Genomic DNA, 26,670 nt, shown 5'->3' on the forward strand with positions numbered 1-26,670 from the left:
GTGGGCTACCCCTGCATGAGGCAGCCGCCACCCTCGCCTCCCTCTTCTGTACCCCCTGCTTTGGCATTCCCAGTAAAGTGGGTCATGTCCGTGTGCACTGGGGTCAGTGTGTCTCTTCCTGGTAGAGTGTGACCTCCTCTAGGGAGAGGTTTCTGTCACCTTGTGCACCCCGGGGGCTGAGGGTGGGCGCTGACGCCTGGGATGTGTGAGGCCCAGGCAGCACCTGCTGGGTAATGAAAGCTGCGGGGTTCGTGACCTCAGTTCTAGTCGCAGCTCTCGTTGCTTGCCTTGCATTCCCTTGTTCTGGAATTGTGTCGTAGCCCCTGCTTTTGGACATGTTCTGTGTGTGAGGGGGGATGGGGGGTCTCTCTCTATGGAGAAGTGTGTGTTTGAATTGTTTTGGCAAGATCCGGCTTCTAGTTCTGATTTTCGTGGGCCTGACCTCCCTTCAGGAAGTGTTTATGTGCCGAGACGGCAGGGAAGCCCCCTCGGGAGCTTGCGCTCTGAGGGCCAGGGCTGGGCCGGGGTGCGCGATCCCCAGCCCTAGCTGTCTGCTGGACTTGCTGGGTGGCTCTAAACAACAAACAAACAGACAGACAGACAAAAAGAGCCTGCTCGGTCAGATCGGGGTGGGGCCAAAGGTTGTATACTTTTGAGCAATGTTTGTACGTGATTGCTGTGAGCTGGCCTGGCATACGGATTTCCTGGCCTCAGCGGAACTGGGTGTCGTAATTTATCAGCCGTGTCTGCCAAGGGTGATTGTGACTAAGTGCTGACTTCTTCACTGAGTATCAGTGTGACAAGCTGTGAGCAGAACTCTTTGTTGGTGTGTTCTTACACGGGATCCTCCTGTGTCAGGAGGTGTGGGACCTGGTGGGGGAAGGAGAAGTAACACGGAGACCCTTGAGGAAGTCAGTGTGAGGAATGCGGCTTTGACCGCAAGCCCAGCAGGAGGCAGAGTGGAGAGCGGTGAAGATAAGGGTTGATTCTGTTTGCTTTTCTCGCAGGTTTGGCGACTTGTCAGAACAGTCCAGAGGCGTATTTTGTTTGACCCGCAGATTTAAAAAGGAGTTGAACTAATTGCTTCCATTTAACAGGAAAAAGTTTACAGTCACAGATTGCCCTCTAAGGATCAGTTTTGCTGCATCCTGTGTCTGAAAGTATTTTTTTATTTCCCTAGTTATTTCTTGTTTGGCCTGTTGGTTGATGAAGTGTTTGCTGTTTAATGTGAATATAAATGTTCCAGTTTTTGTTTCATTATTGATTTTTTGTTGATTTTCTTTTCCCCCAGAGACTATGCTTTGTACGATGGGGACCTTTTGAAGTTGGTTGAGAACCGCTTTACGGCCAGGCGTGCGCACTGCAGCGTGGTGCGGTGTGCCTTGTTGGGGTTGGCCGTCTCTGTCCGTCTGTTCTCACATTCACGGGTCCTTCTGCCAGTTTGTCTACTGGGGGGCCCGCTGTTGAGGTTTTCATTGCAGTTCCTTTTCAGTTCCAGAATTTCTTTTTGTTATTTTTTAATGATTTGTTTATTTAGATCAGGGGTGTCAAACTCATTTCCACCAGCAGCCACATCAGCTTCACAGTTGCCTTCCAAGGGCTGAATGTAGTTTTAGGGCTGTATCAGTGTAACTGCTCCTTAACTGGAGGCGGGGAGCTCGGCACTGCCGCCGGGTGGAAACAAGGTGCCGGGCGGATACAACAAGGTGGAGGCCGGGTTCGGGCTGTGGGCCTTGTGTTTGCCCCCCGTGGTTTAGATCGTCTGTCCGATGCTCCATTGTCATCGTGCCTCCCTCCAGTTCTTTAATCATGGTTTCTTTAGAATTTGTCCTCTGCGGTTTGTTTTCATCTCTGTAGTGCACCTGAATCGCGTAATTTCTCGGGTGATTCTTTTCTGATTGATGCAGGCCCTTAGGACCAGTTCCAGAGACCTTCAACAGTCACCCCATTAGCGGGAACTGACCAGTTTCCTGGGCGGCGGGCGGTGCGGCTGCTCCGCTCCCGCCTGCTGGGAGTGCAGCTTGGCAAGCACGCCTCCGTCCTCCGTCCTTGGGGCTTCAGAGAGCACCCGCAGCCCCAGCCAGGAATGAGAGGGCGGCCCCCGCACAGTCTGGCCTGGCCGCCCTCAGGGGGGCGCTCTGGGGCAGGCTCTCTGGGCGCTGCTGCTTCCGAGGCCTCCGAGCTGCCACGCGTGTGTGTCTGAGGGGCACACCTTTGATTCCGAGTCTCTGATTTTAGGGTAATGAAAGTAAATTTAGAAATGGTATGAGGTGTGGTGTGTGTGCAAAATACATACGTAGTGTGGAGAAAATGTAAAATATCTTATTTGTGTTTTTGTACTGATTACATACTACCATGTTTTTTTGGATATCCTAGGTTAAATAATACGTTTTTAAAATTTTAATTGTTAAAGTTTCATGCTTTTTACTTTTTAAATGTGACTACTAGAGAATTCTTTTTGCTTTTTTTTAAGTCCTCACCTGAAGGTATGTTTACTGATTTTGTGAGGGTGGGTGGTGGAGAGAAGAGCATCACTGTGAGAGAGCACACTGGTTAGTCGCTTCCCATATGCGCCGTGACTGGGGATTGAACCTGCAGCCTGTGTGTGCCCTGACTGGGGAGCCTACAGCCTACTGGTGTATGGACGATGCTCCAACCAACTGAGGGTGCTACCCGGCCAGGGTGCTACTAAAGAATTTTAAAGTCTAATTGATCCTGGAACAACTTGGGTTTGAACCTCACAGGTCCACTTATGTACAGATATGTTTCAGTAAATACGTAGTTGGCAGTCTATGTCCTCAGGTTCTGGTCTGCAGACTCAGCCAGCCACGAACGGAAAGCAGTTCTCTGACCCGTGGTTGGGAGACAGCAGGGGCAGAGGGCAGGCTGTGCGTGCTGTGCTGGGCCGTCTCCCACGGGGGCCTGAGCCTCCCTGGATTTCGGTGTCCGCAGGGTTTCCGGATCCGTCTCCATGGGCTTGGGGGGGGGGGGTAACTGTTGAGTTTTGTCAGAGGCCACAGTTACACATGGATTTTCAACCGCGTGGCGGGGGTGGGTTTTGGCGCCCCAGGTGTTCTCTGTGTGTGTGGCTTGTGTCGTGTCCCTGTTGTCACACAGCTCCTATGTCACCCTCACACTTCCTAGCGAGGGTCTTCCTCCTCCCTGACTCATTTGGAAAAGCGTAACAATTAGAAAGAGGGTCACAGCTGTCAGCCAGATCAGCAGTTCTTTCTTTCCGGTAGCTGTAGAAGAAATGTAACTGGGTTTTCTCAGCGGACTCTCATGCCTAGTACTGTTTAGTAAATTGATTTTCTTCAGGTAGCTATGTACTTTAAAGTTTTCAAATGTTAAAAATGGCAAAAGTATTTGTAAGAGTTACGCGTGGACAGTGTCATCCCAGAAACCCCCCAGAGAAAGGTGGCGTCGGTGTCGAGGGTGTGGGGCGGCCTCTGCCTTGGGAAGACTGACTCTGGCGGCCTCTCTCGCAGATGATGACTTCGACCAGCTCGACAAGCCCGGAGCGGAGCGGTCCTGGAGGAGGAGGGCTGCGGACGAGGACTGGGACAGGTACGCCCCTGCAGGCTCACGTCCACGCTGGTGTGTCTCCTGCTGCCGTGGGGCTCGGCAGAGGCCTTCTCTGCACACAGTGTGGCCGCCGCCCTGCGTTCTTCCCGAGTGGGCTGGGGCGCGAGGGCGGGTGCTTGGGGAGCGGCTGTGTTTGCGCAGGGCGGCCAGCGGGCACTGGCTGTCTCATCTCACTGTCTCTGCGTTGACAGGCCGGGCTTGGCGGGCACTTGGCATTGTCGGGGTTCCCTGCCAGGGTCCCTGTTGTCCACGTCCTTCCCGGTATTTAGTGGACTCCAAAGCTTTTGCCATTCTGACGTGCACACAGTGGTGTCTTGCTACCATTTAAGTGTGCATTGCCCTGGTTCCTAGTGAAGATGAGGATGTGCTGTATCTGTTTAGATGCGTGTGTGTGCACGCACGCATACCCACACACACACACACATGCACTCAGAGTGTGCGGACAGTCCCCGGGAGTGGCGGGTGTCAGTTCAGGTAGCAGTGAGTTTCGGCCAGGGGCTCGAGCAGGGGTGGACGGGCGTGGACTGGCAGAGTCCATGAGCCAGAGCCGGGGTGGCGGCGTTGTCAGGTGGGGAGGATTCCCCTGCACACACGTCTCACTATGTCACAAGCTGCATGGAAAGTGGGAAAGGGACCTTGGCCTGCGAAGGGGAAGTCTGCTCTGAAGGCGAGCAGCCCCGACCGCAGAGCAGCGGCGGCACACCGCCGGGAGACGGGCCCGGCTCCTGCCGGGAAGCGGGCGTCCCCCCGCGTCGGGGCGGCTGCTCCCAGCCCTCGCCCAGTCGGCTGCTCCCGGGGCGTCTCCCTGGCCTGGAAGGCCGACGCAGAGCCGGGAGCCCGGGAAGCAGCCTCGTGTCCGGAGCCTCGTGTCCGAGACGGACGCGCGCCGAGTGACTGCGCAGCGTGTCTCCGCCGTCTGCTCCTTGGGGTGCACCCCTCTGTCCGTGCTCTTTCATACCTGGGTGGGTTTTGGGGGTGTCTCTTCTTTTTATTGATTTTAGGGATTCTCTGCAGCCGGGGACATGTTTGTGCTGATAGAGATCCCCTCCGAGTCTGGCCCGTGTCCCCTGCCCAGCACACGGCCCTCAGCAGGTCTCTGTCAGGGACGTGAGCGAGTGTCCCGTCTCCTCCCGCACGGCGTCGTGTGCGCTCGCTGCCGTGTGAGAGCGCGCGTCTGCGAGGAGGGCGCAGAGGCTCTGGCCGGCACCCGGTCCCTCGGGGTCCCCGTCCTGGGACGGTGCCCGCCGCCCCCTTTCAGAGCGTGGCCGTGCCGCGGAAGGCTGTGGGCGCCGACACGCGGGCGGCCCTCGGTCACTCTGACTCACGTGCCTGTCCCCTTCAGCGGTGTTTCGTCACGTTTCCATTGCTTCAGAGTTTGCATTTTGTTGAGTGTCGACGCTCTCAGCAGTTTTGGTTTTTAACTCTCCTGTTTAATGGGAAACTAAGCTTAGAGGCCTGCCAGAGCCACCTCCTGTAGCAAAGCCTCTCGGACTCCAGACCTGGGTTCCCTGTGTGTTTGAAAACAAGTTCTCCTCGTTAATAAAGGGAAGTATAGCAAGCACAACACGCAAGTGCCCGAGCCCGAAAGCCCTGGGCAGACTCCCCAGCCACCCACAGACTTCCCAGTGCATCATCATGACACGCCGTGCGTCTCTGTTTCTCCCCAGCGAACTGGAAGACGACTTGCTCGGGGAAGATTTGCTCTCTGGCAAAAAGGTAAGAAATACGGGTCTTCCTGAGACCGGTGAACGGTAGTCATTTAATTACGTTTAGAATATAGGAACACTCGTGCACCTTCTGCCTGGGATGCATTACTAGAAAGTTGGGTGTAGATTAAAATTTGGTAAACTGAATTTTTTTTAAGCGCACGAAGAGCTGTTAGTAAATTCTCTGATAACGTACACCTCAGGCAGTACATTCTTTAGTAGTTCCTGCACCATCCACAGCGTTCCAGCAGGTTTGAGAAGGTGACAGCCATGCAGCCACGACCTGCCTTGAAGGCATCTAGCATTCGGGGCTAGTGTTGGGCACACTGGCTCTGGAACTCACTGTTTGGGAGTGTTCGCAGATGAGCTGGTAGGGAAACGTGCTCAGACATGCAGACAGTCTGGTATTTATGACGAGGGTCTGAAACCTAGTGTGAGTTCTCCCAACTTTTCTGATTAACTAGAAACTTTAAGGCTGTTATCATTAATGTGTATCTATTTGTATATTGTGTGTGTATCACTCTGCCAAAATAGTTTGAACATAATAAAACATACGTTAAAAATAGAAATAAAAAGCCAAAGATTAAAGTGAAATAATAATTTTTCATTTTATTATTAACAGTGTGAAAAACACTTGCAATTCTCATTACATATCGATAGCTGTTTTATTTTTAATTAATTATTTCGAGAGAGGGAGAGAAACATGAGTTGGCTGCCTCTTGCAGCACACCTCCAACTAGAGGTCCTGCCCACAGCCCAGGCACGTGCCCTGATTAGGAATCAAACCGGTGACCCTTTTGGTTCCCAGGCTGGCGCTCAGTCCATTGGGCCACACCAGCCGGGGCTAGGTAGTTCTTGTTTGAATTGAAGTGTAATTGACACGATAGTTCTTCATGCTTAGTATTTTGAAGTTGTAAGGTTGTGGTGGCTTCTTACTGTCAACATTTATACTCAAGCTTACACTTTCAGGTGATCGGGCCACATCATTTGTCAGATTTTTAATTTATTCATTTATTTTTAGAGAGGGAAGGGAAGGAGAAAGAGAGAGAAACATCAATGTGGGGTTACAGGGGGCCGTGGCCTGCAACCCAGGCATGTGCCCTGACTGGGAATCGAATCTGTGACGTTTTGGTTTGCAGCCAGCGCTCAATCCGCTGAGCTACGCCAGCCGGGGCCATTTGTCAGATTTGATTAGGTTTTCCTTGTAATCTCGTCTGTAGTCTAGTTGCTGAGGAACTCATACTAGGAGAAGCACAGGCGTACCATTTTCTTGTAACTTGCTGTGCTGCACTATCAGCACTGTCTCTGGGAGGTGGGTGTGCCATGGGGTCCTTTTGAAGTCACTTTCCTGCCTGTGTCCTGTTTCTTACTGCACCCTGTCTAGCAAGTGGCTTAGGATTGGCCGTCCCTGACCTTTTCTCCCTCAAGGGGCTCTGCCAGCACCTGTGACTCTGAATAAGAATTACTTTAGTTGCCTGCAGACCCATTTGGTCTCACGAAAGTCGGGGGGATACAGCAGGCCGGGAGGTGAAAAGCCACAAGGGAGCCCCCCTGACCCTGCATGCCCTGGCGTGCGGATGCCACCCGTGTGGGGTGCTGAGGGCACCAGGGCCATCCTGCCTGTGTGCGGTCGGAGAGGCGGCTCCCCGGCCCCGTCCTCTCTGCCAGGCTCTTCCACCATGGGCGGCGCAGCGGCTCGTTTAGTTTTAACAGCGACTGGCATTCCTCTCTCCCCTGCTTTCCGAGGTGAAATGGATACCTTGTACCTTGGAAGAGTTAGGGTTCAGCAATACAAAAACAAGTGATGAAGAAACAGGGGCGAACCCTCGTGACCGGGGTTTTGCCCCGTTTTCTTTCCTTCTACAGTTCATTGATTGCAGACACGGGAAGAGGGCGGGAGGGCGAGAGAGGAGGAGGAACATCTGTCATTTTCCTCCCGTCCACACGGCAGCCGGGGATCAAACTCACAGCCTTTCGGTGTGCAGGTCGATGCTCCAACCAACTGAGCCACCTGACTAGGGCTCCTTTTATCCTGTTTCTGTGCTTAAAAATATACATAAAACGTTGTTTCTTTTAAATGTATCGTTGTATCAATGCCTGTTGTTCCTAAATGTTACTTCAAAGTACTTTATAATGGCTACATATTATTTCCTTGTTTGTGTACAGTGTGGTATACCTAGTTGTTTATATGTGTATTGGGGTTGTTTCCAGCTAATTGCTTGTGACTTTTGGGGGGCGAGAAACCTTTTCAGTGGAAATTTAAAGCCTGTACAGAAGAGGAGGGAACAGTGTCACAGGACCCCATGCACTCGTCACCTGCGTCAGCAAGGTTTAGTCGAAGGCCTCATCTTCACGCACACATGCACGCCCCATCCCCGCGTTATCCCCACGCGAGCCTCAGATGGTGCAGTGACGCTCCGGGACGTGAGCAGGCACCGTGGCGGCGTTTACCGCACAAGTGTGGCCGTGACCGGAGAGTCTCTCCTCGGGCGGTTTCCATGAAGCGGAGTCTCTGGCCTGAGGGCGCACGGGTTTTAGCTGCCTGGCTCCTGTTGCCAGGCTGCCTCCCGGGAAGATTCCCCGCTCCCGGCACCCGTGGGTGGGTGTCTTTCACCTTCTCGTTCCCAGCTTCGATGTCACCTAAAAACAGTCTTCATTGTGTGGCAGATGGAAAGCGATGTCCGGTTGGTTTGCTCTCCGTCTGACTGCTGACGAGGTTGGCCGTCGGGCCAGGCGCCTCCTAGCGCGTTCATCGCAGGTCTGCGAGCGGACCCCCGGTGGCGGGGGCGCCGGCAGCCTGACCGCCGCCTTTTCCCCACTCGGGCTCCCACGAAAGGTGTAGAGATGTAACTTTGTCGTCTGGAGAGAGATTTCTGGGCCGCAGGCGGCCCAGAGCGGGTAATGGCTTCTCCTTCCACTCAAAACCACGTGCCGCGTGTAGCGAACATGTCAGACGGACAGGGACAGCTTGAGGACAGGTCCCTCTGTGTCAAGAAGGGAGGGATTGGGGTCGAGTTTTACACGCGGGACAGAAATGGAGAGATTGCGGAGGCCTGCTGCGGCAGGCCGGCCTGACCCAGTGGGAGCTTGTGGAAGAGCACGGAGGTGGGGTGGCAGGCTCCGGCCTGGCTGGGCCTCCACCTGGCGCTCCTTATAAAGATAAAGATAAATCTTACAAAGATTTCCTTCTGCAGCGGCTGGCCCTGGATCCGGGTTCTACCGGGCTCGGACACCTGCCCCCGTGCGTGCACCCCTGCTGCCCCAGGAGGCTCCTGCATTCCTGGGAGTCCTGGGGACCCCCTGGAGAGAACCGCTCTTTCTCTTCCTTGCCGTCCCCCCCCCCCCCCCCCACTGTGGGAGGCGTGGCTAGCTGTCTGGTGAGCCTGGGAGAAGGGCTTCCCCAGCGCTCCGGGCGGCTGCCTCTTACTCTGTTGGGCTCTGTGTGCCTTGCTCTCTGGCAGACCATCCTGAGCAGAACCTGCCCTGGCTTCTCCCTCACCCCAGTTCTTTGGGAGGCAGTGGGAAGTGAGTTTGGGGCCCCAGGATTGAGTCTGGTTCTCCGTGCCAGCCCTATCAGTACAGTGGACATGGGGACCGTTGTCTGCCCTGTCTGTGAACTCGTCAGGTTCAGGAACGACGCGGCTGAATCTGCAGAGCTCAGAATTTCTGATGCTTGCTACTGTGGGGTCCACGACCAAGCGTGTTCCTGTTTTGCTTGGCGAGTAATTTGTTAGTGCACCGATTTTTGACAAAGAAAAGTTCAGCTGAAAAACTCGAGGAAGCAGCCTCTGACTGAATGAAATTTGGCTTTCACTGAGGGTTAATTTATAAAGATTTCTTGAAAGCGGTTTCTCGAGCTAACGGATTGGGCAGCCAGACCTCACGTCGCCCAGGGCAGACCCCGTTCACACCTGCTGATGCGGTCCTGTCGCTTGGAGCCGGCCCAGCCGGGAGGCCAGTGTGCGGGCAGCTGGGGAGCTTCATTGGGGCTGTTGAGCACTTTGCTTCGTTTCCGCAGCGCCGGCCTCCCTCCAGGTGAACGAGCTACCGCACCTGGGTCTTGTCTTAAATATCTAGTGTCCGCGATTGGGTGGGGCCCTTGGGCCGATCAGAACTACACTGAGACTGACGTGCTTTTGCTCTGGTTGGGGGACTCGGTTGGCTGTCATACAACCTGCACACGGAAAGGCTGGGGGTTCGATGCCCCGTCAAGGCGCAGGCCTGGGCTGCGGGTTCAGTGTCAGCTCGGGGCGCACTCTGATTGGACAGCTGGTGGAGGTTCCTCTCTCTCTCCTCCTTCCTCTCTCTCCGGTGCCTCAGCATGTACTCCAGTGAGGACGGAAAAAGTTATGATAGGTTTTTGGTTTACATCAAAATACTGTAATGGAGACTATACAGACGGGTATGAGGGAGCCTGTTTTTATAAGCTATAAAGATGCCAGGAAAAGACTGCTTTGTTTCCTTCACCTTCAAGCAGCAAACCAAGTCTTCCCCCGCCCCAGTGTTTGTGTGGGAGCAGGGCCTTGATTGTCTTTTAGAGGGGCAGTGGTAATTTGCACATCCCATAGAAATAATTTTACGTAGGGAAGGAAAGTGTGACCTGGCCCCTTCTCCCTGTCCAAGATACCGGTGAGTATTTTACTTAAAACCTGGACCCATAGAAATTTCACCAGTTGGCGGAGTCGCTGGGATGCCTCTGTCAGACTTTAGACGCCCTGGCTGTCTAAAGTCTGTTCGCTTCCAGAGTTCTCCTCCTTTTCTTTCTCTTTAAAAAGCCTTTAGATTTTGGGTACTAAAATTGTTAAATTTAGTAAAGTCTTAAGAATACCATTTTGTTTGTGTAGGTGCATGGCAAACATTTTTGTGGGATGTCATCAAAAACTTACCCCTCCCCCCCTTTTTGGTTAGAATTAGAATAAGTATGATCATTATGCTTGTTGCTTCTGCACTTACTTGACTTTGCATCTAAAAACTAGCCTGGGGTGGCTAGCCAGTGCGCTCTGGGTAGGATTTCTTGATTTTGTCGCTGCTTGTAGCAACCGACAAAACTTCCTGAATAGCAAATGTTTTCACAGCAAGGTTGGAAACAATCCAGTCAACATGATTTTGCACTTTTGTAACACGTCTTTTTATGGAAGTGACATGCATTAATGAGATTTCTTATTTTAATTAGAATCAGTCTGATTTGTCGGATGAAGAGCTGAACGATGATCTTTTACAGAGTGATAATGAAGATGAAGAAAATTTCAGGTACTCACTGTTAACTTCTTAAAAGTGTTCTTTCTTTAGCTGAGGTGATAAGGACTGTTTGAAATCCGTGCCTCTACTAGGGACAGCTTCGTGTGGTGTGCCCTGCAGCCTCGGGCCGCACTGTGAGTGGAACACCAGCGCGGCTGCAGTGGGAGAGCCCCGCACGGCCTCCTGCTCAGAGCGGCCCTGTGAGACCCTTGCTGGCCGCGCGCTCAACGGCCCGGCCTGTAGCGGTGACCGGAGGGCGCAGGGGAGCCCCTCTGCCCGCTGCGCTCCCGAGCTGGGCACTGCTGCCACCGCCGCCGCCCCCCATCCGGACTTGTGTTCCCTAGGTGTGAGTCACACCTGGCTGTTTGCCGTCTGGGAATTGCCACTGCGGACATGCCTTCGGTTTCTACTTCAGACTCCAGCTGGACGTCTGAATACAATTGCTGTGGTCCGCCTGCGCTGCCGTGACGACACCGCAGCCTGGGCGGCTCGTAAACGGCAGGCTTTCCCTCTCACGGTGCGGGGCTGGTCGGGTTCTGGCGAGGACCTGCTTCCTCGTGCTCAGGGGGCACCTTCTCGCCGGGCTCGCACGGGGCAGCAGGGGTGAGGGCCCTCTGGGGTTCCTTTGATGATGGGGCACTGATCCCATCACGAAACTCCACCCTCACGCCTGCAGCACCTCCAGAAGCCTCCGCCTCCAGACACCATCACACCGTGGGCTGCCCTTGAAACACACTTGTCCAGTTTTTAAGCCACATGTCTGTGAGGTGCATTTAATGTTTTGTTAATATTAGGTACTTAATGTGTAGGACTTAGATTTCTGCAAAATCTTGCATTTTAGGTGTTACCTTATGTCTTACTGTTGGTATTCACTTTATAAAAAAATTATTTTCAGAGAGAAGGGAAGGAAGGGAGAGGGAAACATCAGTGTGTGGTTGCCTCTCACACACCCTCTACTGGGGACCCAGCCCACAGCCCAGGCCTGTGCCCTGACTGGGAACTGAACCACCACACTTTGGTTCTCAGGCCCGTACTCAGTCCACTGAGTTGCACCAGCCAGGTGGTATTTGGCTTTTGTGACTTAATAGGTAGAATATGATTTTTTTTTGCAGTTTTAAAACCCCCTGTATGTTACTCAGAAATAATGAAGTAATATTTTTTGTGTTTGTAACTACGGTAAACTTTATGTATTTGAATATTGAATGGTAGTTTTACTTCCCTTTTCAATATTTTTATATAATTTGCACCATAGATTAAAAAAATTCCATCTATGGTTTTTTGTTTAAAGAGCAATGCTCCTACTTTTTACTTTGAAATATTAGAAAGCAGATGCTAGCCCTGGCTGGCGTAGCTCAGTGGATTGAGCGCGGGCTGCGAACCAAAATGTCACAGGTTCGATTCCCAGCCAGGGCACATGCCTGGGTTGCAGGCCATGACCCCCAGCAACTGCACGTTGATGTTTCTCTCTCTATCTCCCTCCCTTCCCTCTCTAAAAATAAATAAATAAAATGTTATTTAAAAAAAAAAAAGAAAGAAAGCAGATGCCATCCTTTCCATTCTGGTGGTCAGAGTGAAATACACTCTCTCTGCTTTCTGCTTTCAGTCCTGAGCTTCTGCTGGTCAGACCTGCTCTCTGGTCTGGTCAGTCTGCTGCTCTTGGTCAGAGAACCTGCAGATCGGGGAGGGGGGGGTGCTGTCTCATCGGGGCATGGGACGCCAGCTTGGCCATTGGTGGAGTCCATGTGTATTCACAAGAGCTGAAACAGCCCTCCCCCCTTCAAGGCTCATCGTCTACCACTGCTCGGACTTAGTCCCGACCTCCACTCTGACTGGCTCCTCTCTCTGGGTGTCTGTCCTCTGTAGTTCTCAGGGCGTCACAGTCAGTCTGAAAACCACCTCTGGCATGGTCACATCCTACGAGCTGTCCGACCACACGCATGGCCAGGCCGGAGAGCAGGAGTCCGAGTATGAGCAAGGAGAGGACGACTTGGGCTACCCCAAGGCCGACGGGTCTGCGCTGTACGCTCACGAGTACCCGGAGGAAGGCCAGTACGAGGGCCAGGAGGCCGAGCTGGCCGAAGACCACATGGAGTACGTGGAGGAGCCCGAGGAGGAGCCGCTGTACAACGACGAGGTGCTGGACATCGAGATCAACGAGCCTCTGGACGAGTTCACGGTGAGTCCTCCCCTTTGTCCGCCGTGGACGACGGGCTGCCTGCCGCTGGTTCCAGATGGGTTAGAGATCTCGCCCCTCCCTCGGGAGGGAGTGAAATTAGACCCGATTATCACTGTCTGCCAGTTTCTTTATCTGAGCTATGACAAAGTTTGTGTTGACAGCTTGTTCGGCTGGAGGCGATGCTCCTTTGTCACTCTGGAAGGCCGCAGGAATGGTGACCTTGAAGAGTGTGCCCCCGAGGAAGCGAGCGGCTTTGTGTGGCCGAGACACTCTGTCGATTGTTAGCAGTACTTAATGCGGAGCTTTCATCCAGCGTTAGACAGGATCTGATAAAGTCCTCCGCAGGTGAAAAGATTATTGACCTGCTAAAGACATCTTGGCGGTGCTAATATCCCACAGTGATTGATGTCCTGCTCATTCACCCTTCCCGCAGGAGACCTGTCCAAACTGGAATAGAGAGATGGGAGGTCGCGTTAGGGGACGGCCAAGGGGTTTGCTGTCTGTGATCGGGAGGTGAGATTGTGCTGATCTGCATTTCAGAGAGGTGGTTTCCATAGTGGTGCTCTTTTCTGAGGTACCAGTGGACAAAGAGGCACTAGTGATGGGCTGCTCCTCTGTCTGTAGCGATTCATCACGAAAAGAGATCTTGTTCCTGCTTTTACTTTTATTAGTGTGTATTTTATGCCGAATTTACTCCCAGGCCCTCAGTTCTTTCTTCAGTTTCTCCCGGGACGTCTTTGTCTTCCGTGCGGCTTCCTCTTCTGGGTTAGGTCCAAGTGCTCTTTCTTGGTGGGACCACCTCCGGGCGGCGGGCGGGTGCGCCCGCGAGCTCAGTGAGTTCTGGGCTGCATCCTGGGCACTCTTCACCTGGATGTGCTCAGAGAATCTACACCTGAACCCTCCGGTGCAGCGCCGCTCTCTGCACTTTTAAGCGTGTGCAGCACAAACTCAGCACTCGTGTTGGGCCACCAGCCCTGTGTCCACCCCCCCGTGGGGCCCGGGCACACCTGCCAACCCCACCCTTGTATCCATGGGCTGGGCCACAGTGCTTCTTTAAAGTGGCATCTTTCAGATACTTGGTGGTTTTTTGAGTATGCACACCTTTGACAGCCTCGGCAGCTCCACACGTGTTCTCAAGGTGAACAGGGATATTTGAACGTCTTGATTGGCATGGTTTTGTGGGGTTTTCTGCATCCAGTGAAGAGTGAACCATCTTCAGGGGTCACCTCTGGTTGCTTTTGGAAAGAGGAAGGAGAAGCGGTTTGTCTTTAGAAACAAGCGTTCAGCGAGCTTCACGAGGGAGGAGCGTGCCTCCACGGCCGCGGTGGGGCGTTGGGGTGTTCAGAGTGCAGGGCTTGTGCGGGGGCGGTGGGGGAGGGGCGCGGAGCCCCGGGCCGGGGCCTCTGCCCTCGCGCCTTGTGTTCTCCTTCCGGGGGGGCTCCGTTGGAGAAGAAAGTCAAAAACTGCAGGGTTTTGACCAGTGAGGTACGTATTCGAGGATGCATGTAATTTCTCAAGGGCTGTGGACGCGGACCTTAGACAGTGCAGTCCAGATTGTGTTGCAGCGTCTCAGTAGTCGTTTCTAGGTTTGATTCTCTCCGAACGTCTTCCGTGAGGCGGATGCAGCGCTGAACGTGCGGGGCTTCGGTCGGCGGGTCCTGCAGGAGGTGTGCCGGGTGCTCGTGCTCCGACAGCCCTGCGGCTGCTGCTCTCGGCCGTCCCCACGAGCGCGGGCAGGCGCTCTCTGGGTCCCTGGGGTGGCTTTTGTGCACCCTCTTGTGTGGGGGACGCCCCTTAGAGTGCTTCCCAAAAACCAAGCCCCGATCTTTTAAAACCGTGCCTAGTTATTCCCTAGTTGCAGCGTCTTATCTTGCCACTGCCCATCAGCTTGTGTGTCGGTGGGGCAGACTCCAGCGGTGGAGTGAGGCCTGTGGCAGGGCCACCGGGTGTTCCCTTGGCTGCACCCAAAGGTGGGACGGTCCCTGCGTCCTGGACCGTTTGCTGGTCCTGCCCTTGAGAGTGAGTCCGGATTTGATGTACAGATCTGTACTTAGGAAGGAGATTATTTGTCAGAAGGTTTTTGCTTTAAGCAGTCAGTTTATTTAGGGCCTTAAAAACCAACACGGCGAGTCCTGGCTGGGTGGCTCGTCCGTTGGAGCCCCGTTCTGTACCGAAAGGTGGTGGGTTCAGTCCCCAGTCTGGGCGTGGATGGGAGGCAGCTAGTTGATGTTTCTTTCTCCCTTTCATTCTTCTCTCTAAAAACAGTGAAGTGGTGTTCTTGGGTGAGGAAGGAAAATTAACAATGAGATTTCACAAAACCTTGTTCTGTGAAAACAGTTTCCGGCTGACGGTGCACACGCAGGGTAGCAGATCGGGCGTCCCTGGAAGAGTCCCACGGTGCCGGCCGAGTTCCAGTGCCGTCGGCTGGACTCTGGGGAGCACCAAGTGGCTGCGTGCACTCCGCTCTCGGTGACTCGTGGGTGCCGACGGGTGGAGTCTGACTGTCTCGTCCTGCTCGGACGCTTTGGAGGTCTGTTTGCTGTGGAACCACGGCTGCCCCTCTGTGCTGCCAGGTCGGTCGGATGCCTCGGCCTGGCCGCCCTCTGTCGCCGGCCCTGTAAGCACGCAGTTCACTTCAGCAGGGGCCGGGGGTGCAGCTCCTCCCTGGGGTCAGATCTTCTTGTCACGTGTTAGTGACACTTGCAGGGGCCCTTCTTCTCTCTGGGATCGGTCCCTTCTTCCCGTGCGCCCTCTAGGCGTCCTACCTGCTGGCGTCTCACGCAGACCTCCCCGTGTCTCATGCGGGGCGGGGCGGGGCGGGGCGCTTGCTTCTTGTCCGTGGTGCTCAGGATGCTCTTGCGTTGAGCCCGGTCGCCCTCCTTCTGTCGCCCTCTGCTGCTGTCAGAGGGGTCGGAGCGCGCGTGACCCGGCCTTGCTGCTCCCTGGGCCACGAGGTCGCCTTCTTTTCAGGTTCCTTCCTTATCACTCACTCCATCCGAGCGAGCGGCCCTCGGGGCCCTGGGGTTTGGGGCAGAGCCGGCACCGACCTCCGAGGTCAGACCCCCACCGCGCTCCGTTCTCAGCAGCGTGGCGTGACCGCCACGCCAGGGTTTGCTACGGCACCCGGCGTGCGCCGGCACGCCGAGCAGCGCTGAGAAAGCCCCGCCGCCTGTGTGAGCAGTTAGGGCAGGAAGGCACTGTCCGCACCCTCCGGGGCGCGTCTGCCCCCTGGTCGGGGCTGGGGGGCGCTCCCGAGGTGAGCTGGCGGCGAGTCCAGTCCCACACAGACTGCCCAGAGGGCTCTCCGCGTGACCGCACCGTCCTCCTCTCCCCCACCCGTGTGAGGGCCTCAGTTCCCCGGCATTCGGTGTTGTTAGTCGTCCCCGCCTACTGTCCGTAGTCTGCACAGAACGCCTGCATACACACGTACACACGTGTCCACGAAGTCTGTGTGCTCTCTGTGTAGCTCGCAGTACCCGTGTGTTCTGAGTGTAAGTCCACTGCAGACATGCAGAATTAATATTTTCTCTAAGCCTGTGGCTTGGGTTTTAACTTTCTTAAAGGTATTTTTTCACAAGCAGAAAATTTTAATTTTTGTGAACACTGATTTTGTGACCCAAGAAATCTTTGCCTACCCCAAAGTTGCAAAGATAAATCCCCCGTTTTCTCCTGGAAGCTTTATACTATTAGCTGTTTCTGGCTTAGGCCCCTGCTCTGTCTCAGGTGAGGAGTGTCTGTGTGGCATGGGGTTCATCCTTCCCGGTGCGTTTGCTAGCTGTTGCACTGTTACCTGCTGCAAAGGCCTTCCCACCCCCCATGAGCCTCTTGCCCTCCTGCTTGTGCTGAGCGTCAGTTGACCGTGTGAACCTGCGTCTCTCTCCGGGCTCTCCCGCCTACTGCCGGTGCGGCACTGCCTTCATCGCTGTGGCATGGCCTCGGGGGGTGTGAGGCCACCAGCTGGGTTCTGCCTCTGAGGGCTGTCTGGTCTTTTCTGGGGCCTTCGAGTTTCCATGGTAGCCCTGTCATGGGCTTGCTGGCGTCTACGCCACCTCCGGTTGGATTGTGATGAAGACTGCGTTGTGTCGTAGATCACACTGGGGAGAGCCCAACAGCCATGCTGGGCCAAGCTTTACCCATTAGTAAACCCACTTCCATCTTTCATTGCCAGCCCTTCTTTTCTTTCTTTTGCCTTACTGGCCTCACGTTTGAGGCCTCTGTTCGGACTCGGCCTTGACAGCAGGGAAGACGTTCAGTATTTGGGCGACACGGAGGATCTGTGCCCCAACCCCCACCGTGTTCAAGAGTCATCTGTGTGTGTTTCAGAGAGACGACTCACGGCTCCTCGGCCCTCTTCCGGTCTCTCAGGTGGAGGTACAGGCGCTGAGTAAACCACCTTAGTTCTGGTGCTGTCGTGCTGTCCCTTCAGCTTGTTTGGAGGGTCCTTGAACCGTCCTTACTGCTAACGGTCGGATGAGAGACGGCTGTTGGGATGGAGTTTGCTGTATCGGTCATCAGTTTTTTCCTCCTCGGTGGCCTTTCTGCTCAGAGCGGGGACTGCACCACCTGTGGGCGTCACCCGCGCTGCTCTCGGTGCAGAAGGACGCTCAGGCCCCGCCCCGGCCCTGCAGCGCCGGAGTCTGCGCTGTGGCAGGAGGCGGCGCCTGTGGTGGGAGCCCGGTGCCAGTGCTGGAGCAGTGCTAGTGTTGGGGGGGGGGGGGACTTCGTGTGTCACTAGGCCTAAACGAAAGCTGTAGTTTACATTCGTCGTTTTATTTGCAGGGTTTGCGCTCCTGAAGGTGTGTCTCTGCTTGTAGGAGGAATGGCAACAAGTATGCGCACTTGCAGCCGGCCCTCTCGAGCAGCAGCTGCCGGGAGAGGGTGCAGCGACGGCGTTGTGCCGTGTCGTGTGCATCTGCGAGTGCAGCAGTTCGATTTTCACTCTGTCATGAGTGCGGGACACTTAAAAATGACGGGCTGTGAAGATAGACAGTTTTTAACGCTATGAAAAGCATTTCCGAGAACCGGCACTCAGCAGGCGTCTGTCCAGCAGTCTGACCCAGCACGGGGTGGGAGGCGACAGGCGTCGGGAGGATGCGTGCGGTGCAGGGGGTGGGGGGCTGTCGGTGGGGAAGGGGCAGTTGGTGTGGCACTGGAGCAGGGCTTTTGGCAGAGCAGCAATATGGCGGTGTGAGGCGCGAAGCGCGGGCCGGTGCCAGTGAGCAGCAGGGACTGCGCAACGAGGCCGGGTGGCTGGCTCCGTGGTGGCAGCAGACCCAGCGCCGGGTGGGTGTGGGATTGGGGGGGTGACAAAGGGGAGACCTCCAACAGTTCCCTGTGTGGTGGGCAGCAGTGTGCCGTCATCTGGTGTGTGTGACGTGGTGGCGAGGTGGGCCATGTGCCAGCGAGGGAGCCCCCGGAACCCAGTGTTCATTGCGCTGACATATCTCACTCGGCTCGAGTCTGGGTCGGACGCCCAGCCAGCGGGGGGTTGGGGACTCACATGCGTTCCCTCTGAAGTGTGATCAGCAACCCGTGGGAACGTAATTTTTTTTTTTTTACGATAAGTTAGTTTTTAATGTTTGAGATGATTTTGTTTTAGAATCAGCTCAGCGTTGCACATGGCCTTATGTTAGGACATCATGAGGCGTCTTTACATCTTAAACGTAAAGAACTCACGTTCTCCCACCCTCAGCTCAAGAGGAGACGAGCTCACCGTCTTCCCCCTGTTGTGTGTGTCTGCTGTGTAGGGGGGCGTGGAGACTCTGGAACTGCAGAAGGAAACGAGAGAAGAATCAGATGAAGAAGATGATGAGGATGAAGAATCTGGACGATTACGTTTCAAAACCGAAAGGAAAGAAGGAACAATTATTAGGCTCTCGGATGTAACTCGAGAGAGAAGGAACATTCCGGAAACTTTGGGTAACTATTTTGCCTGTCTCTCATCTTTCCTCACCCCCATTCCAGCTTCTCCCGCAGCACTATTATGAGAAGACCAGCTGGCGTTCTCAGGCATCACAGAGGCCATCGGAGGGTGGTGTCCGTGTGGGCTTGGCGCCGGGCTGCGGTGCCGTCCCAGTCATTCTGCGAAAATGCGAGGTGGCCTATTTGTGGGTGTGATCGACTGACCCACATCCTGCGCAAACCCTGCCATTCAGGATTGGCAGCAGGCTGCTGCGGGTCGCCGGAGCGCCTCTTCCAGGGCTGGCCCCTGCCCCAGGGCTTCTCCCAGCGTCCGCCCGCGGCAGAGAACAGAGCCGTGGTGTTCAGCCACGAGTGAGCACCGAAGCACCCGGAGGGCTCGTTAGCACGGGTTTCTGGACCCCCTCCCAGGTCTTCTGCTTCAGAGGTGGACGGCGGGGCCCAGCGCAGGCCCATTGCTGCTGTACCCTGGTGTTGCTGCTCCCCACCGCAGCTGCGCTCTGAGGGCCTCGGGGTGTGGTGTCCTGTTCTGAGGCGGAGGGGCCCGGGGAGGAGGCCGGAGGGCTGCACCACCCTCTGGTCTTGGTCCCAATGACAACCAAGACACTGACCCTCGGTCACTACCTTTGTCACTTCTTAAACCATCATCTGCACCCATTTTTGGTTGAGAACACGAGCACACAGCTTCGAGTGGCAGGTGTGGTTCCCCGAGAGGACGCTGGGCCTGGAGATGCACCCCGAGCAGCGGCGAGCCCCATGGGGAGCTCGCTCTGGAGGCCCGGCGTTCTCCACGCCTTCCCCGGACAGCTTCTTCCTTCTCCACCTTGGCCCAGGGTTTTCCCAGGCTTTCCTCAAGTTAGGTGTAAAGTTGCCAGTCCAGGACTGTAGAAGTTTCTAAGAAGTGCCCTTCAGCTGAGCAGGAGGAGCGCTGATGTCACAGAGCAGGCCCGCCGGGGCGCGCGTCTCAGGCTGGGGGTGGGCGGGGGAGTTTCCGCTGTCTCGTCAGCCGGGCATGGTGCTGCTGTGTCACTTAGGGAGATGATGCACCCAGCTGTCGAAACTGGGGTAGCCGCACGTTCTGAGCTGAGGAGTCACTAGATGGTCCCCAGCAGGCACCTTTCTCTCTGCGGCCAGCTAGCTCCCTGGAGGCTGTGGTGGATTTCCTGGGTTGCCCTTCCCTGACCCTCGCTGCCTCTGCGCGGCCCCTGGCCGCCATCCCTGCCTGCCTCACCTCGGCCCAGGCGCGGACAGCGGCGGGCTCGAGTGGCAGCCTTTCACTCGCCTCCCGGTTCAGGTGTCATGCAAAACCGGACTATGACTTGCTCCTTCTGTTCTGCCGAGCAGACGGTGTGCCCTGTGAACACTTACCCATTACGTGCTAGTCCCACTGTGATGCGGTCATCGGTGTGGAAACACGTTTTCCTTGAGCGCACTTCAGAAAGGGACGGTGCGGCGCAAAGCTTCGTTACGCTGACCTGTATCTCTTTACTTCAGAATCTGGACGAGGTTCAGAAAACACTTGGAGGGAAATTAACATTTCAGCTGAAGTTACAAATGTAATTTCCATCCTGTCATATTTTGGTGACCTTTTGTGACAGCTTGTCTCAATTGGAGGAAAGCATTTTTACGTGCTGATTAAAGATGTCATTTGGAACCATTTTATTACTGGGGACAGTGAAATTAGTCCTGACACTTTAGAACCGCTGGAAGAGGAACTGCCGACGCACCGCAGAAGCAGTGCGTGCCAGCCAGCCCTGCGGTCGAGATGAGGGTGGGAGCCGCGCTTGTCAAGGAGAAATTAGATTTTCCTTCCAGCGGGGCCTCGATTCATTGGGGGCGGGGGTTACCGTAGAAACCATTTCAAGGAAATGAAACGGGGCTGAGAGCTTTTGGAAGAGTTTGGAGCCGACTGTGGAGTCCAAGGGAGGAGACACTGGTGACGTTTACACCGCCCCCCCCACCCCCCCAAGGTGGAGGGGGGCGCGAGGCTGCCTCCCGGTGTGCGCGCACCCTGCAAGGTGGCGCTCGCAGCCCAGCACTCAATAAGGGAGCTGCGTCGGGTCCGTCAGCCTTTCTCTTCAGAGTTTAGGGTGACGTGCCCCATCCCCCCGAGGCTTCCTGAGGGCAGGGTCCCTGTGTTTCAGATCCCCAACGCGGCCAGGTGGGGGTGGGCGGGGGCTACTGGTGCCCCACACGGGTGGGTGGGTGCCAGTGGGCTGTTTCTCAGGTGACTGAGCTCCCCTTTGATGTGGCTGTTTGTCAGGGGGCGTGCATTTGTCAGGGGTCTTCACATGCTAAAGATTTTTAAAAAAATTTTTTTCAGAAAACTAAAAATTTGAAACAGTAATAGTAAATGCTTTCTGTTGTGTATAAAATTCACTCTAGTTGTTTGACTTTGGGGTGATTGCCTTAATAGTTTTGTTTCAAATGCAGAAGAGTCCGGAATTTGTTTTGTTGCATAAACTCTCTGAGTTGCTGTGCCCCTGTGCACCAGCAGTGCATGTACCAGGGCCACTGGGACAGCTATGTGTGGCGGGGGGCCAGGCAGCCGGGCCCTGAGCATTGCTGGCGGCCATCAGGGTGCATGAGCGTGGCGGCCCCCGCCCCGCAGCCGAATCGTGTGCTCACCTTAGCTGCCCTCTGCGTATGGACGTCAGCAGTCCCTAGTGAGCATTCCCACAGGAGACGCTGGTGTTCCATGGGCAGAGTGTGCCCTCACCGAGCAGGTCTCGCCAGTGGCCCTGGGGTCCTGCCCGCTGCCGTGGTGCAGTTGTCTGTTGTGGGGGCCACGCTGCTGTGCCGGGTTCCGCTGTCCCGTGCATCTTCCCCACGTGGTCCCTGACAGCCTCCTTCCCGCTCTCCGTGTGTTTCCGACGTGTGCACCTCTTTTCCAACAGAGCTCTCAGCGGAGGCCAAAGCCGCACTGCTTGAGTTTGAAGAAAGAGAGCGCCAGCACAAGCAGGGCCGCTATGGCTCCCGGCGGGGCGGACGGAGAGGCGGCACCCTGATGTGCCGTGGCGTGGGGGACCAGCGGAGAGAGAGCAGCGAGCGGGGCCGCGTGAAGGACCACCGCCCTGCGCTGCTCCCCACACAGCCTCCCGTTGTGGTAAGGTCACGGTCGTGCTGCGAGCCTAAAGCCAGGGCGGACGGGAGTGGGCTCTCCTGGGCGTGGAGCTCTGAGCCTGGAAGTGAGGGTTAGTCATCGGAGTAAGGGCTGCAGGCTCCTTACAGTCCAGCAGTGTCATCTGTGGTCCTCCACGTTCTGTCCGCTGGGATCTGAGAGGCAGGCACAGCCATTCCGCTCGCAGCTGCGTGGGAAGGCAGCTGCAGTACGACCTTCTGGAGGGGCGATTGCAGAGGGGGCTTGCGGCGCGGGCCCAGTGGCTCGTGTCTGGTCCTCAGCGCGGCGCTGGGCTTGCCGTGGGCAGTTTCGCTGGGGTGGACGGAATCTCTTCCGTTGGGAACCCACACAAGGTCTTTCGGACTGCCGTGCCGCCTCCTCGCCCTGAGACCCATCACACGCTCACTGTGCAGGCGAACAGCTGCTCTGCCCAGCGCCTGGTGCCCGTCGTCGGTGTGAGCTCACTCTGAGTTGGAGCTGTCTCGTACAACTCGTTGCTGTGAACTCTGCTCCAACTTGTAGCTTTTACGCTTTAGTCTGTGTAAGCCTGTGCCACGTCAGTCGTCTTTGCTTTGCTTCTAAATGTTGACTCCTGCGATTCTGTCTTTTCTGGTGGTTTTTAGACGCACTCTCCAAGACTGATTCCTCCAGCACAGCCTCAGCCCCCGCCGCCCCCGCCCCCACCCCAGCAGCAGCCCATCCGGAGCCTGTTCCAGCAGCAGCCCCTGCAGCCGCTGCTGCCCCTGCAGCCCCCGCACCACCCCTCGCCGCCGCAGGGCATGCACGTGCCGCCCCAGATGGAGGCCCCCCGGGTGATGATGACCCCTCCGCCCGTGACTCCTCAGCAGCCCAAGAACATCCACATAAACCCCCACTTCAAAGGGGCGGTGGTGACGCCCGTGCAAGGTACGTGTCCCCCCTGCTGCTGCGAGGTCACGGCTGCTGCGGCCAAAGGACGGTGTGGCGTCTGGCGCCTTCCCCGGCACCCCAGCGGCCCGCTGCTTCCCGGGCCCGCCGTTCCCCGAAAAGGGTCTGTCCTCGCGTAGGACTGGGTGGGAAGCCCTGAGCCGAGAGGGCAGCAGAGGTGTGGGGGGAGTGCGGTGCGTGTCCAGGATGCCCTGGGGGGGTGTTTGTGGAGTGTGTCCACCCGGGTCCCACTCAGGGCTCCCCGTGAGTCCCCGTGCTGGCTGGGGGTACAGATCCACCTTCATCCATGAGTTGTGACACCCCTCCCCTCACCGTGAGGTCAGAGAGGGGGGAGACAGGCAGCTCACGTGGAGCACCTGGGGTAGGGGCAGCCATGAGGGCCAAGAAGGTGTTTGCCCTGCCCCCCCACCCCCAAGCGGGGCCACCAGAGCTGGGGAGGAAAACAGCGTCGTCCTTTGGGACAGCTAGGTCTCCGTCAGAGCATGACGGGAACAGGCTGAGGTGCTGGGGCCCGAGCATGGGTGCTGGGGGCCACAGACTTGGGGTGGCAGAGGTGTGGTTGGGGGGTTTCAGAACTCGGGAGGAAGCCCGAGTGCAGGACTCGGAGTGCGGAGCGGGCCGGCAGCCCGGAGGCCTCGTGAGGCTGTGCCGTGGAGCGCAGGGCGGTGGTGCAGAGGGCCCCACGGTTCCCCGGGCCGTGGGCCGGCAGAAGGTGCGGTGACAGTCTGGTGAGAGCCGGCAACGTGGGCACATCTTGTGCTGGTGGCACAGGCTCCCTCTTTGAGGATGAGCGTACCATCGGGTGCTGATGGGCCGGCTCGGGTGCGAGTGCCGTGTGTCCCTCAGATGCTCGCTGCTCCGTCTGCTGCGAGGCCCTGCAGCTGATCCAGTCCGATGAGTACACGAGACAACGGAAGGTGAAAATGTCCGATGTCAGACATCCAGAGTTCAAGGCTCGGCCGGCTGGTCCGTTCACAGCATGAGTTTTATTTAAGTTCTCTGAGAGGCGGGCACGGCTTCCCGCCTGCAGACCTGGCCCCAGCCCCGAGGGGCAGGCTGCAGACGCCCCGGTGGGCCGACGGAGGCCCTCCCCCAGCCGGGCCGGGCCTTGCCCGCCCCCTCGTGCCTGCCCTCAGGTGCACCTGTCAGCCATGGGAGTTCACTGTGGAAATGTAGGCTCCTGCCCGAGCTGCTGTGTGAAGACAAGCCCTGCTCACCGCTCTCCCTCGATGGAAACTTCACGGGCTGCATGCTGTGCACGTCATGTGCGTTTCACACTAGACGCACTGCGTGGATTTGCAGGGGCTGCTGGTCAGGGTGCCTGCGCTGTGTGGGTAACGCCAGGTGTCTCTCCACAGTGCCCTTGCTGCCCGTGCCGAGCCAGCCGAGACCTGCCGTGGGACCTCAGCGATTCCCCGTGAGTAGCAGCAGCCCTCCTGCCCAGGCGCTGAGCACACACTGCTGGGGGCACCAGTGCCACACATGGGTCGGGGGGTGGGGGCAGTGTCCAGCTGAACGGAAGTTTAAGGATGTGTACACATTGACTTTGAGTTTTGCAGTGGAAAGTGTTAAAAGCTTTAGGTCAGTGGATTTTTGAGAATGGAATTAGTTTTGTTTAACTGTAAAATGGTTGAGTCAGAGTCATCAGTGGCATGCCTTGCACCTTGCACAGCATGAGTTTGGATTTTATCATTGCCTGACGTTAGTGAGGGGCCTTGCTTCGGTGGAGGGCGCGCAGTGGGCCCGTGGGTGTGGGTGTGCCGCTCTGGGGAGTGCTGGCGAGGTCCCGCCTGGCTTTCAAAGAGACCTCAGGGGTCTCAATGGCAGTTGATTTTGTATTTTAAAAGGAGGGTTTTGTCTTTTAAATATTCGTTCTTATATCTTAACTAGATGGAAAATATCTATTAAATAGTTGTGTCCGTGTAAGTAAATTTGGTTTATTTGGGTTTTGGGTTCAATTTGTAGTTGGTTCATGGTTTTAGTGAATTGATGAGGACATGTTCTTTTTAAAAACAATGCTGGAAAACGGGCCAAGCATAAAATTTTAATGTGATTTGCATATAAAACAAATGTGGTTTAGCTTTGGCTAGACAACCTGATCTTCATGAACTGCCTGGATTTGGCTCCAGCTTTGATGCTTCGGTAGCATCAAAGTTCATAGATGGAGTTCAACAAACAGTTTTAATGATGGATATAGATGTATAGTAAGATGATTATTCAAAAATGAAATCAGTATTGGGTTTAAGGTTTGGAGTTTTTTAGGAACTTCCTCGATTTGTAGTAATTTTTTTAAAGATTTATTTATTTTTAGAGAGGGAATGGAGGGAGGGAGGGAGAGAGAGAAACATCAATGTGCAGTTGCTGGGGGTCATGGCCTGCAACCCAGGCATGTACCCTGACTGGAAATTGAACCTGCGATGCTTTGGTTCCCAGCCCGCGCTCGATCCACTGAGCTATGCAGCCAGGGCGATTTGTAGTAATTTTTAAAAAAGATTTATTTATTTTAAACACAGAATAAGGGAGGGAGAAAGAGGAGAGAAACATCAATGTACGGTTGCCTCTCCGCATACCCCCTACTTGGGATCTGACCCGGCCCGCAGCCCAGGCATGTGCCCTGACCGGGTGTTGAACCAGCCACCTTTTGTTGTGTAGGCCAGCACTCAATCCACTGAGCCATGCCAGCCAGGGCTGTAATAATTTTTTATGAATTACAGTATGGTTTCTAAAACTGATTTTTACTGATTTCATTCCCTTACATTAGCTAATCTTTTCTTTAAATTACTCAAGTTTTAAAAACTAACTGTGTTTTAAAAGTCAGGTGGTACTTCGTACAGTTCCCTATTCAGACTGTTGGTCTCAGTAGGTGCACTCAATGAATCGCTGCGTCCCAGGCCAAGCCCGTGAGCGCTCAGGCGTCGGGCCGCTGCCCCAGTGCTGCCACGCGGCAGCCAGTGCCTGGAGAGCCCTGGCTGTTGTAGTGTGCGCTCTTCCCCGGGGCCGCGAGCGTCTGCATGAGGTCGTTACTGGACCTCAAAAACGGACACTGTAGGAAAAAATTGACACGACAAAGCAATTGTAGTTGAGGAGAAACATGCAGTAATGTTGTATGTAATTGAGATTTCTGCAAAAATGCACTTACTAACGTAAGAGCAGAACGCCGTTTGCCGTTTTCACCCCCCTGTGTTTCCCCGTCGGGCGGACGTGACGGCCGCACTGGAGGCCGCGGGCTGGACTCGCTGCGGGAGGGCAGCAACAGGGTGCTGTGCGGAGACTGAGCGGCGGCCGCCGCAGGGCGCAGGGCTGCTCTGGGCTGTCGCTGCGGGGCGTGGCGTCCGGCGGTGTCGTTTCTGAGCCGGGCGCGTGCACAGGTGACAGGAGACCGTCGCACCGCACTTGCCTCGTGTGGCGTGGCGACCTGAGGCGCTTCTTCAGCGGTCCCAGGGGCTCGGGGGCATGGACACGCAGCGCTCCGCCTGTTTCCGGGGCCGGTCTCCTCAGGGGGGACGGCCGGGCGTGGGGCCGACACCACCAACGTGCCGCAGAAGCGCTGCGTCTTTAAATCGTCCCTCAGCGTGCTGTCGCGCTGGGGGGCTCATGCCAGGTCTCCCTCTGTCGTCTCCTCGGGCGAAGTCTTTCCTGAGTCTGAACGACGGGGTTGAACGGCTGCCGCCGCGGGGAGTGCAGCGTTGTGTTAGCAGGTCCCTCCTGCGTGCTGGGCGCTCTGCACAGCACCGGTCCCCAGACCCCGGAGAGGGCCCGAGGGGCAGGGAGCCCCGCCGTGGCCCCCAGGACCGTTTCCTCTGAGCAGTGCTGCGGGAGGAGGGGGACGGGGGCTTGTGGCTTTCCAGAGCCCCTTGGGGACGGCCTCCTGACGGCGGGGCCTGTGGGCTCGGTCCTGGTCCTTCGGTCCACGGGCCCCAAACTGACTCTTGCGCTGTAAAACGCATGCACACACACAGGCACACACTCTGATAAGGCAGGTCAGGAGGCCGACGTCT

At 56.0% G+C, this 26,670-nt stretch overlaps 1 protein-coding gene across 2 annotated transcripts in view; it reads left to right on the top strand.

Annotated features, from left to right (window-relative positions):
- The window catches only part of RBM33 (RNA binding motif protein 33), an 81,908-nt gene that overhangs the window by 8,315 nt on the left and 46,923 nt on the right, over window positions 1–26,670 (top strand). For both annotated transcript variants that reach the window (XM_036011068.1, XM_036011069.1), the window contains exons 2-9: window positions 3,489–3,567; window positions 5,253–5,301; window positions 10,465–10,541; window positions 12,393–12,705; window positions 18,453–18,624; window positions 21,522–21,730; window positions 22,369–22,651; window positions 24,031–24,089. In XM_036011068.1, coding sequence (XP_035866961.1) covers window positions 3,489–3,567; window positions 5,253–5,301; window positions 10,465–10,541; window positions 12,393–12,705; window positions 18,453–18,624; window positions 21,522–21,730; window positions 22,369–22,651; window positions 24,031–24,089 — 1,241 coding nt within the window. The remainder of the gene's footprint in view (window positions 1–3,488; window positions 3,568–5,252; window positions 5,302–10,464; window positions 10,542–12,392; window positions 12,706–18,452; window positions 18,625–21,521; window positions 21,731–22,368; window positions 22,652–24,030; window positions 24,090–26,670) is intronic.

Source organism: Phyllostomus discolor, chromosome 10 (genome assembly GCF_004126475.2).
Source record: "Phyllostomus discolor isolate MPI-MPIP mPhyDis1 chromosome 10, mPhyDis1.pri.v3, whole genome shotgun sequence".
NCBI lineage: Eukaryota > Metazoa > Chordata > Mammalia > Chiroptera > Phyllostomidae > Phyllostomus > Phyllostomus discolor.